Genomic DNA, 13,722 nt, shown 5'->3' on the forward strand with positions numbered 1-13,722 from the left:
TAATATATATAGAATTCAGATATATTTCTTTTGTATAAAAAATATTTAATTATGTTATTCGATCGATATGAATGATCAAAAATAAGATTTTATTAATTTTGTTCCATTAGAAATATATTAGAAATATATTTTGGAGAAATTTCATTATATCGACATGATTAAAAAGCTCTTACATATCGTTTAATATACATCATAACAAACGCATGATATTGAAATCTATTGTATACAAGCGCAAAATCGAATCGAATTAGAAAATGAAAAAAATAATCATATTCTTTTGAATATACATTGAAGTTCAATAAATGAATTGAACTCTTTTAGTTATACGCCACTTATACAACATATTGTATAATTAAAATAAACTAGATTTAATAAGAATAACATTACAGGTTTATTTGATTTCGTGGGAAAAAAATATATAAATATTGTAAATGTTAAATATGCATAATACAAATAATCGAATACATTTCATGTGTGTTTAATTGAACGGTTATTTGATACGTAGCCAATTTCAAAATTTCACCAATGTGTTTCGATGGATCGTTAAAAACGCGATATATGTATTTGTCATTAAACGGTTACGTTTCTTCGTACCACAAAAATCCTATCAAGAATCTTAATCGCATCGCATACAAACATAGCGCGAGATCCCCACTCTAACTTCGATATCATCGGGCAAAGACAACAGCAGTATCGGAGAGCATTGTGGAACATACACTTTCGCATGTATACATTATGCAAATTGATTCCATCGATTGGCTGGTAGACTGTATGCAGCCTTGTCGGGCGTTTCAGTAACTTTGCTCTAGCTTCTGCTCTCGAGAATACGGCTATTCCGGGATCACCATTTACCAGACAATTTCCAGAGAATAGCATCGTTCTAGCGAAGCAATAGCGAAGCGGCATTGGAAAGGTTACTAAAAGGAATCGGACAGAAGTATGGGTTGCTCAGAGTAAACACGCTTTACGATTCACTTTCCTATAATTCTCGTATCAACGATGCAACATTCCCCATATATTCTTCACGATATCTTATATTTTCTTCTTGATTAATTGAAAATCAATCTTATTCCGTTCGTAATTGCTTAAACAATTTTCCCTTATGTAATCGTTAACTCTTTTTTTCTTCATCTCTTTATCTATCTAAATGTCGAATAATATCAGTTGTAAATATAATACCAAGAAATAATTGTGACGATTAAAATATCTATCTCTTTTGGTCAGATATTTTGCGATCACTTGTACACCCGTTACGAACTTCTTATTAGTCTTGTTAATCTATAAAGTATGACATAACTTAACAGTTATCATTTCAACAACATGTAACATTTACATGTCAAGGAATTCAGCAACATGTGACATGTGGAAAAATTCAATAGCGCATATTTAAGAAGACGAGCATGTTCATATATTTCGATATTAAGCAATCAGACTTATGTTTGCGTTACATTTTCAATTATTGTAAATATGTTTTGCTTGTCAGCCGGAGACACTAGCTATCGCCAATGCCTATAAAATAAAATACGTAGATAATCTTTTGATCGAGGTATCTGACACGATTAGTTTGCAGCCATTCAGATAACGCTTATTTCCAAATCAGACTGATTTTGCTATCTTCCTACTACTTATACACATGGAAATAAGTTCGCCCGATAAATCGAGCGGTATTTTCTTCGAGTTTATAAGCGATTGTCGTAATTATCTAAAAAGCTCCTTCGTGGAAGTAATCGACCAATTATCATATACCACCTATGATGAAGTCACTCTTCTCAATAGCACGCATACGATTGAAGTAAATTGGCAACGAATAGACTAGAAACACGTATGAAACCAAGGAATCCTACTAAATATAATAATTTTTCGATGATGATTAAAAGGAAACAGCCGAGAGCAAATAATTCGATTGCCTTGTTTTCGCGTGTAAGAACGTACAGAAGCAATGGAAAATTACAATGTCCATATACATTCGTTAAATATACAATTAATCAATAAATAGTCACAAAGGTAAACATTTTGTATTACTTTTATTAATTATAAATTAGGAATAATTTTTAATTCGTGCAATAATCATAGATGTCAAATTTTCAATGATGCATTTATATAGTAATTACTATAATAAAATAGTTAAAATTTTGCAGGATTAATAATATTTATTTTTCGTTTGGACTCTGTCTTTCTATTTTATCAAGAGAGGTTAGTATACTTTGGAGATGGCGTCTTGTTCCATGTTGTACAAAAAGAAACGTCGATGGCACAGTTCTCTATCTTGCCTCCTTCTCTTTAACTTTCAATTAAATTTTCTATCGACATTTATGTGGCACAAATTCTTCGATACTATGATATAAAACGATATCTTCGATCAAACTGTATTAACGAACAATGAGCAATAAGAGAAACTGTAGAATTATCCCAATATAGATCTAAGACATCGATAGCGCTTAGATAAACTTTATGCCGTGACTACAGAATGAAACAATGCAACAGGTGTATAAATTCGTGTTTTGTTATTTTTTTTTATTTTTTTCTTTAAGAATAACTAGAATATTATGAGAATATTAATTTTTCGGTAAATATTACGCAAATATTATTTTTATTCCTTATAAAAAAAAATAGAATTGAACTGTGAATTGAATCTCTGAAAAAAAATGAAATGAAAATATTCATTTTTGCACAATTTTATGTATTAAATATGATATTGATTCCTATCCTATACATTTTATTTTTCAACAAAAAAAAACAGAATTGAAAACAACTTAACAGTTGTTCAACGAAATAATGTAATGATAATGAAGATCCATTCTCGCATGCAGTCAATTATATGTAATTATCCGATAATAATGCCATAGTTGCCATTAGCCGTTTTTTCCAAGATTCATTTAATCCTTGGCCCAATGCTGGAATGAAATTTCTATATATTAGTTAGGTTGAAAATCATTTTATTTTATCGAATTTTAAAAAAATATTACATTTATTTTGATACTCTACTAGAGATCATTTGAATATTCTCTACAGACAAACTTCAATGTGCGAACATGTATTACACACACACACACACACACACATATGCATTACAGATAAAAATCGAACACAAAGTTAGATAAAATTTTATTGAAAGTTATACGAAATGATCACAGAGAAACGATAACTTTGAATTATATTTTAATATTGTAAAGATCGTTTTGTTTGTATATCATCCAATATTGTTCTAAGTTCCTCATCTTCTAATCGTCCTTCTAAACTGGGAATCAAGGCTTTCGCTTCTTCTGGAGTTTCCGGACAAAGATTCGCGAGCGAAGCTAACTCAAACTTATGAAGTTTCTTCTGCATAAGCAAGCTAGAACATATAAATTTCTATAAATTTATACAATATGAATATTTTTCATTTCAGAAAATAATTTACGAGTTTGAATCTTTTATTAATTATAAACATGTAATCGCGCTTACTTCCTCACAGCAGCAATTGTTTCTTTATTTTTAAATCGGCGAAATCTATTTGTATACGTTAAACTCTTCATGAAAACTTCGGAAAATTCCTGTTCCTCTTCTGCTGATTCATTTTGTGCTTTTCTATGTTCCAATAACATATACACTTCCGAAATTAAAAGAGTTTCTGCGTTTTCAAATTCTAAGAAAAAAAAATTATAAATAACACATTTATTAAATTGTCATATCATTTATACAATTGACAATATTTTATTATTTACTTTCATCCATTTCTAGGTATATATTAAATTAAATACTACTTGCTCTAAATTTTATTCACAAATTTTATTATATAAGTATTTATATTTTTTATAAAATACATTTTATAATATTATTTATATAATATACAAATTGCAAGCAAAATATCATATATTTACACGTATGTATGTTGTATGTTATTAATCTGTGCGTAATTTTAATAATATATTATAACATATTGTTATTTTCAGTCAATTTTTTAAATTCTTAATATGTAATATCACAATCCAATATATACTTACAAAGTATAATGCACAAAACTTACGTATTTTAGTTATATTAACGAAATGTATATCATTGATTCGGTTTATTTATATATCCTTTCTCCGTAAGAAAATCGTATATTTTTCGCGTTTTATTTACGTCAATCTTAAGTAAAACTCTAGCTTGTGCCAATCTAAGGCAACCAGATTTTTTATTTTCCGCTATTAAAATTTGTTTAAAATCAAGATAATTGGTAGGAACTATACGCGTAACTGAGCAAAGTTCTTTTTCAGCCGGGGTTAATTTTTCGTATCCTGGAAGACCTTTAATTGCAAGTGGTGGTGCCGCTTTTCGTTGTGAAATTGTATTTGATATAGAATTATTAAAACTAATGTTACATCCGGGTAATATAGTCTTCCAACTATACTCGGGATTATTTAAATATTGTTTTCTTTCCTTTTCATTTTCCTGTCTAAGTTTGCTTAATTTTTGGAACATTGAAACACTATGAAAATACTTTAAACCATTGGTGCGAAATTCAAATAATTTATTAATATAATTTTTAAGTTCTCCTGCTCTGTGTAAACCTTCCATGAAGTAATCAAATTCTATACCTCCTAATAATTGCATGTAAATTAATAATCTTTCTACAACAGGTCTAGTTATTGTACATTCGTATCTTTGTATCCAAGATATAGTTCTTCTAAATGCTATCAATCCATGATTACGTATGATCTTTCTTCTTCTCATACGTTCTTTTAGTCTATTGTTATATGCTTGTACTATAGCTACTTGCAATGTTTTTCCTAATTCATAATTTTCATCATTTATACCAAATTCATTATAGTTTAAATCAGAAATTAATAATTCTGCATGATTATCAAAATTCACTTCAAAATCTGATCTTGCTGAATTATATCCAGCTAAAAGTTTACAATTAAGGGTATTGGGTGCAAATCGAGGAGGTTCTTCTAAATCTTGCAATTTATATAAATAAGGAATGGATTCGCATTCAAACAAACTAGCTCTTGTTTCTTCAATTTTTGGCAATCCTGGTAATGCTTGATTATCTATATAATATTGAAGATAATGATTTTTACATTCTTCTGGTGATTTGTCTTGCATTCTTTTCGCCATGTCAATCCAATTGCCAAAACCGCACTCCAATAAAACATCTAATAACTCTAATTCTTGTTTCGCTGTCCAACCACTTTCTTCGATTAAAGGAAATTCATTTTTTATGATGATATAGTCATGATCATTTCTATGATTGCCAATTTCTGATCCATTAGAGAAACAAGAGGGACACAGTTCCATACTACTACACACAGCACAACGAATATACGGTTCTGTCAATGCAGATTTACATACACGGCATATTGGGTCTGAAGTAATGATTTCATCCTTCACGACTGACACGTCGAGTTCTATGCTACGCTCGATCTTTTCTGTTCTACTCGATGAGCAGTCTGAAAGAGGATAATCGTTACCTTAGGCCATGCCGCATAATCAATTATTTTTATATGTTATGTTATTAAATGTAAATTTTTATCGAAAAAAAAACAATAACAAACATCATCATTTGATTGTAGGTTAGAAATAGATAAATTTCATTCTTTTTTATTTTCTTATTTCCTCGAAAGAAAAACATACCTTTTGGAAATTGTAAATCTGCCGCGTCTTCCTCTGTCATATCAGTTAAATTCGGATTAGCCATATTTTTTTTTTATATTAATTCTTTATATTTATATAGAAATAAATCACCACTTCTTTCAAACTGTTTACTATTAACAAACAAGCATGCTTTTAGTTACTATTAGCAAGAATTGTATATACTTTCTTTACTAGATGGCAGTTGTGTAGCTATACATAGTTTCTAGTAAATTATTTAATATTTTGTCATAGTTCTTTTTAAACTAGAAGTTTTCAATTGATGACTACTACTTAATAATATCGATTAAATAATAAATAATAACAATAATAAATCTTATTTTATGAAATTTTGTATCCCACATTCTGAAATATCGATTGTGCGAAATATCAGAGTGCTTGGTATGCCCTCTATGATTAAAACTGTGAGTTTAGAAATTACATTCAATTCAAGAATGAAAATTTCCTCTAGATATGCACTTCATATCTCTTTTATATATTTTAAGATTTTCTTACCATTTTAGCGTCATTCCCAATATTACCGATTTGTCAAAGAATAAGATTACAGTAGTGTGGTTAAAAGTAAATTATAATTATTAAAACAGTTATTCAGAAAAAAATTATTATGAATAACTTTTTTCGATCTTATAATATATTAATGTATAAGTAAAATTTCATGTTTAATATTTAAAATTAACATTTAAAAATTATTAAGTTAAGATTCATAAAAACGTTAAAACATGGCATTATTACCAACAATATAAAAAAAATGAAGATTCGTTTTCCAAATTAAATACATTATTTAAAAAAACATATTTACCTTTAAAGTAATAAAATTACGAATATGACGTGAATACACAAAGGTATGTATAAAATCATGAAAGTCTAAGAAGTAAAATTACGATGCTTTTCTAAAATCGAAGATATAAGTAGTTATATTCTATTATACTTTAACATCTTTCAAATCAGATAGATTTACATCAGAAAAATAGACAAAGAAAGCTAAGTGTACGAACAAGTTCGCCTACGTTGTTTTTTATAAAACAAATAGACACGTTTTAAAATACGTTCGTACATTGAACTCTTTGTTGGAATATGTAGTTTGTAAAAGAATAATCCTAAGTTACTCGAAAATAATAATAGAATCACTATGCAAATATTAACAATAGTCTCGTGAAAATCATATATGAAAATTTTATCGAGCTAACCACTTTTTATCTATTATATTTTCTTTTTTTCCACTTATATAACATGTGAAGTTACGGATAACGAAATAATGAATAATTCAACGAAATTTGAAGAAATAGAATTTTATAACGAATATGTTTTATGTTTACAGATTCAGACAAAAGCATAAGAAGTGATCTATTTGGTAGAAAATTATTTTTTTCTAGAAAAATTAGATTTCAAATATCGAAGTTTGTCTTCAGCAAGCAACTTTTCATTGTAAGTTTAAAACACATTTAAAGTAATACTTAAAGTATTAATATCCTATAGTATAGTATTAATACTATACTATAGGATTTTAATCACAAGACAAAAATTGCTTATTTAATCAAAACGTTTTGAAATGATTGCGTAATTTCTTGATATTATGATCAGATAAAAAGCTATGTGCATTTAATATAGTCATTCAATATTTTTCAATTTAAATTACGTAATATTCACGTAATAAAAGGAAGGATCATTATTTTCTAACTATAATCTTTACAAGCATAATTCTCTGGTCGATTTACATGATTATTGACACAACCTTGGCCTTCATGAGTTTTGCAAAGGATTAAATTTGGGACAATAACTTGTTTCTAGTTCTCGCAATGGTATGAAAAAATGCATATCGTGTGTTTACTATAATCCGCTAAGCATGGAAACCGGTTTCATTAAAATTTTTACGAATCAACCAATCAGGTTAAGACAGAAAACTCATCTCTTAATAGACTATCTTATAATTTTCTTTTTTAAGAAAAATATTCGATATTTTCGTTTTATCATCGAATAATGGAAATTATTTCTAATATTATAACATTTTACGAATTCCATTACCTAAAAGCAAATGGACAAAAACATAAAAATGAATAGTATTAGATAATTTCGTCGACATTATATCTTAATTAATATTAAGTCATAGACTTCTGCGACACTCTTGATTTTTTTTGCAAGTAAACAGAAGTTTGACGAATGTGAATTTGCACGTGAATGAATTTCACACCGTTCTATACAAAGCAAAAGAAACATCGAATAATACGCGGCTTCAGGAGAATAATTTAATGCGATAGTTCAGCTACGATAAAAAAAACTTTTTTAAAACGCGAAGAGTACGCGTTTCTATCGCGATACGACGATCGAATCATTGAGAGTCTTCGAAGGATTGAATCATTGAATACGCTCGAATGCGTTTCTTTTCGCTTTTCATCGTGATGTGATTTCCGTATTCGCGACTTGAAATAATGAATCTTGAACAACCAAACTTTTCAAATGCAAGAACGTTGCACTTCCGCACTCACGATGATGGCGATAACGTTATGGAGGAAAGCGTTCGATCAGATCGAGGGAATATTTTTGATAACGTTTATAAAATGACCACTGTAGAGAGGTATGTCTATTTTATTAAATCAGTGAAAATGTAACGGAAATATGATACGAAAAATATTTCTTCAGTATCCACCGTATATACTGATTCAAATGATAAAGAATATGATTATTTTTTTTAGATTCTTTCGTTCGACTTTATAAAATTATTTTATTGGATTTATTAATATATTAAAATTATGTGTATATATGTATATTGAAAATAAGACTTATAATATTTAATCCAATAATTTTAAAAAATAAGTTACTCATGCTGTATTTAATATATAATCCAAAAAATACGTGAAAACAAAAGACAAACGATATCGACGAGTTTATTCGTTAACTTCATTCCGAAGCAATTTTCAGATAGCAAAATGATGTAGATCAATAGAAGCTTTCGTTAATTTTCGCTTTAATAACATATTTCTTGTTACTAATATCGTACATTTTTCTATTTTAAATCACTTGTATAAAAATGAATGATATTTTTATGGATAAATCAAAAACCAGACAACAGTGATCAACAGTGAAAAATACGTTATTGTTTCCAGAACTTCCTGCGTTATTTTTACATCGTTCTGACATGAAACAGGAGCATTTGTTTCTTGTAAAATTGCCGGAACAATAAGGATATTCCTACTTTTTCTCTATTTTTATAAAAAAAAACCATTATTAAACAAAAATATTAAGATTATATATTTAAAACTATTGAAAAGTTAAACATGATTTAAAAAAGATAAATATCAGTCGTGTTTCTTCGTTTCTTCAATTTAATTTATATACGAGTATAAAAATACCTAACGATAAATTTCCAGACGCTCACCAGAATGACATCTGTATACCAACGACTTAAGATTGTCCACGAATACGTTAGGTATCTTTTTTTATACGAGTTGAGCCTCGGATTTATTCTCCTTCGCGTCGTATTCTTTTCTCAATCGGTAAAAGGAAAAGGAAAAGATTTTGGAAAGGGTTATCGGGCTTTTTACGGCACGTTTATAAATTCGGTTTAGCTCATTAACATCGGCGTTATGTATATAACGGAACAACCGGCATTTATGTATATAATGCAACTTGCATTTTATTTATTATACTATATATATATATTTGAATTCGTTCCTGTTAATTGGTAGAAGAAAACGTGCATAATAGATTATATTAATTAAATGAATATTCGTAATTTTATATGAAATATTCTTACATTTGTATATTCATAACTTTGTAACATGCTAAAGAAAAGTTGAGATATTCAAATGGTTATGAATCAATAACTAACTATACATAATATAAAACATCGTCCACTTTTTTCTCAGAATCAGAGTAAATTGAAGAGCAAACATAAAAGTTATTAAAATTTTTATCGATGAAAATAGATATAAATAGATATATATCTGTAATCTGGAAATTTTAAAAAATATTTCTCCGAAATTGAACAAAATATTCACTTTCTTTCGAAATATATGTTTCGCATTGAGAGTACAATTCCCAATCTTTTCCTTTTTTTTATTTTTTGACGATTCATGCTTCTTTAAAGCATTGCAGCCGACAAAAGAATACACTTCCACGAATGATATAAATTTTTCGATCATCGGAAATGATCTCATTTAAATGCAACGAAAATACGCGAAACAGTTGAACGATAAATGTTGTTTTTTTATGCAAATACACACGCCTTCTATTCTATATCAAACATATCTTTTTCGACTTATCCTATAGCTTCGCGCATCTAATCCAGCCTCGTCCAAAACGCTTCGTAAACATCCTTTAATCACAATAGCGTCCGATAATGCGTGATTATTAAGGAGCCGACAGAGTCACGAATGAATATTCATCGCATCGTCGAGCGTATTGTGCGTCGATTCACGGTTGATTCACGATGGCGGTATTCTCCTAGACAACGAAATTACGCGATTCTAGATGCAAATTGTTTACTTACGTAAGCTATGCGAACTGATACACCGTAGTCAATTCACCGTTCATGAAATCGCGAAAGTAAAACAAATCCGAGAATCCTTTGGCTATTACGTTTAAATAGAGCCGTTAGCTCGAAAATTAATTATTCTTTAATCGTCGAGTTTTCTTTTATGTCCACCTCGGGATGGGTTACGTTTTAATTTGTTGCGTGAACGGAAATGATCGTTACAGCGATTCCTTCCTCTTACACGTTAATTTGCATCGTCTCGAGTGAAATCTCTCAAACAATTTGTCGATATTGGTTGATAATGAATCGGCGGATTGACTTTCCCTGTCGTATATTATTTTATTATTTCTCAAGATTTTGATTAAAAGAGAATTGGGATTAAAATTTATACAATTTTAATAGAATATCGAGGATTTGTTTCACTTGTTAATTTTCCTTCATCGAGATACGTGGATTATTTCATTTGATACATCCGTTGGAAATATCTTAAACTTTCCTGGAAATGTTATTGAAATACGACTCGAATACTTAACCGTATCATTGTGAAAATCTACATGGTTACGCGTTTTAATAGATTTAATATTTTATGAGTCATCTGGTATTCGCTTCTTGATTTTAATAATTCTTGATTTTTTTTTTCTTTTCTTTTTTTTGATTCTCTTAAGAGATTATTATTCCCGAAACGACCGACTATAACCAAGGTTCGTTGTATCATCTTATTTCCTAGCAACGCAAGCTCATAATAAAAAAAAAAATTTACGACAGAAATAAAACGCTAACCCAACCCACCTTCGAGGAATGATAACATTCTGTTTCGAAGCTTTCCTTTTTTTCATTGATAGGAAAAAATTTCTTTGATCAAGTAAAATAACCGACAAACTCTTTCCCTACAACTTAAATATCGAAATTACGAGCATTCCATCTACCATCGGAACGGAGGGATCAGTTTCTCTCGATGTAAAATGTTAAACGATCGAAAAGGTGAAACGAATAGTTTGAATCGAGAGAAGAGTATACGCGTGGCCGATCTTCGATAAAACGGTCACTACGACCTGAGCCTAACGGGATAACCTCGATAAACTTTGATCGGTAGATTGTTGTGAAGCCACTCCTAGTAACGCCACTTTACGTTACATTTTTGTACTATAAGTATCTCGATAAATTTTATTATAGTTTACGTATTCTGATTCAAAAGTAAAATTGTAGTAAGTAATCCCATTTTCGAAATAACGTATATCTACAACTGGATTTTCTGCATCTGTGTGCAAAATCCAGTCAAACCTTTTAATCAATGAATAGTTGTTTGCTATTCTATCTCGACGAAAATCTCGTGAATGGCGATTCACTCCATCTCGGACGTTTCACTCTGTCGACGGATTATCGATTTAGAATCTCGATGAAACGCGAATAAATAGCGACCAAGTCTTGAATTATTTCAATCGCCAACTATTCCGAGTCGCATTGGCTAAAATTCTCCATATCGTATCTGGGTAAATTCTTTTTTAAATGTGCGCACAGTGGCGCACAGTTAAAAGTAGAACGTGGTTAGATCGCGAGTGTTTCGCCTCGTATAAATATTATGGGAAAAAGGTGGTCGGAGAATGGCTGTTTCCTGTTATCAACACAGCCGCTCGGAGCTGATCGATTTCTCGTATATAACAGCTAATTATATTACACGAGAGAGCAACTCGTAGCGTTTAATTTCCTAAGATCGTGTGCTATGCAGTGGGACCGGGTTGAGTCGCGTGCAACGGTTATAACTGTATCTCTCGAGCCGTTCAAGCTTTTCTCCGGTGAAAAGAGCGCGTTTCCTGGCGAACGCAAATTCACGCATTCGTTCGTTCTTTCACTTCGACTCTCTCGACTCCACTACACACCGACCGAGAGAATCCAGGCCAATGACAATAAACAATTCCGATAGATAGTCACCGAAACGATCTCCAATATCCTTCTTGATGAATGATCGATCGAATGGCACTTGATAATTACGCGTATACTTTTTTATCGAAGAGATCGTTAATACGATACGAATATTTAATCGAAATTGCGATGATTGGGAACGTAGCAGTATGGAGGAGGGATAAACGGAGGTGCCGTTCGAACGGTACAATTATCGTAGATAGGCCAAAAGAGAGAATAAACGCGAATGGACTGAGTACATAGAAACGTAGGATGAGATCGCGCGTCTGTCTATCAACGATACGCCGAGATTTCTCTTTTTCTTCGAGATGGTTGAACGCGACGAAAGGGTGTTTTGAAAAGAGTGGAGGAGCGTGGTTGTTAAATTGGCGTGGAGCGATAATCGATGGGATCGTGGTTCGATTAACGTCGACACACTTTTTGGATCGTGGTTCACCGACCTTACTCCGTTCGGACTCGTTCGTTCTCATCTCGTCACCCGTTTCGAATCGTGATATCGAACTATAGTAACACGCGCTACACAAGGCCTCGCGATTTTACGACGTCGCGCCATACGCAACGTGAAATGCATAACGGAATCGACCTTAGCTATTGTTACAAACGTATTGCCAGTCCTATCGATAAGCTAATCAATGAATTGCTCGAAAGAAGAGCTTATTATTGCCGATGCCCTCGATTGAAATTAGTTATCGCAATATCGGATGCTGTTTTCCGTTCCGGATAAACGATCGGTATCGTGCAATCACGTAACCGATCGTGCACCGCTTCTTCCATTCGATTCTAAAATTCATTCTCATTTTCCCCAACAACCAACTTCCATTCTCTTTATTTCGATCGAATGGGATCGGGCGTCTCTGCCCGTTTCAGAAAAGAAAAAAGGAGAAGGAGAAAGAACGTTCCTTTCGCCCGATCCATCCCGTGCGATACATCGATAATTGTCAAAGTCGATTAATCTCGGCGAGATCCTTAATTCGCCCTTAACGATATCTACGCTCCTTTTATGGAACGATCTTTATCAAAGCGCGCGATTCGAGGCAACGCGAATGCAATTCAGGTTAATGTAGACGTTAAAATATTCCTTCGAGTACGATTTAATGCCGTTGTAACGGATGATAGCGTAACTTCACAATAAACTCGCATCTTGCGAGTTACGAAGGAAAGGTTTCTACGAATCGGAAAAAGAAGGTGAAGGTCGAATAGACGAGCGGAACAGACGTGGGAACGAAATCGAGTCACCTCGGTGATCGCTTCTTTCATCCAACTTTGAATCGTTATTATCGTTTATGCGTTCTTCGTTGTCACTATCGTTAATATCATTTAATAAAATTAAAATAAACTGCAAATGTAATCAACGCGAAAATCTTATTGATTCCTTCTCATCGACTCTCATACGCGTAAGAAACGAATAATTAAGTAAACTATCTATAAATTCTCTATCTGCTATATAACTCTCTCCTCTATTGCAAAAAATTATTCGAAGTCCTAGTAAGAGTTCATAATTAAATCGTTCGAATAAAAGTATTATAAGGAAACTTAATCGTCGCGATAGTTGAACAAAACTGAAGAAAAAAAATTATCTATTTTACAGATCTTAGATTCACAAGATTTTCTGTATTAGTAAGATGGAAGAAATTATTCCAAGAAACTATTTAGTCTTCCCGTTCACGGAGAACAATTCCACAAAAGAAAGTACGATAATCGTAATCTAAATTCTT

The 13,722-nt window shown here is 31.2% G+C and overlaps 1 protein-coding gene across 3 annotated transcripts; it reads right to left on the bottom strand.

The window, feature by feature from the left end:
- Positions 1–3,088: 3,088 nt before the first annotated feature.
- Positions 3,089–5,784, bottom strand: LOC108003709 (DNA-directed RNA polymerase II subunit Rpb4-like). 3 transcript variants are annotated; one of them, XM_017066151.3, is made up of 3 exons: positions 5,599–5,772; positions 3,445–3,625; positions 3,089–3,334 (listed from the first exon to the last, which is right to left on the bottom strand). In XM_017066151.3, the coding sequence occupies exons 1-3, from the start codon at positions 5,660–5,662 to the stop codon at positions 3,160–3,162; spliced, it is 420 nt and encodes a 139-aa protein (XP_016921640.1). In that variant the 5' UTR covers positions 5,663–5,772; the 3' UTR covers positions 3,089–3,159. The 3 variants fall into 3 exon arrangements, with proteins under 3 accessions (XP_016921640.1, XP_016921639.2, XP_061938709.1); XM_017066150.3 differs by lacking the exon at positions 3,089–3,334 and adding an exon at positions 4,007–5,414 and having other exon boundaries at positions 3,496–3,625; positions 5,599–5,784; XM_062082725.1 differs by lacking the exons at positions 3,089–3,334; positions 3,445–3,625 and adding an exon at positions 3,750–5,414 and having other exon boundaries at positions 5,599–5,784.
- Positions 5,785–13,722: the final 7,938 nt, after the last annotated feature.

This window comes from Apis cerana, linkage group LG12 (assembly GCF_029169275.1).
Source record: "Apis cerana isolate GH-2021 linkage group LG12, AcerK_1.0, whole genome shotgun sequence".
Taxonomy (NCBI): Eukaryota; Metazoa; Arthropoda; class Insecta; order Hymenoptera; family Apidae; genus Apis; species Apis cerana.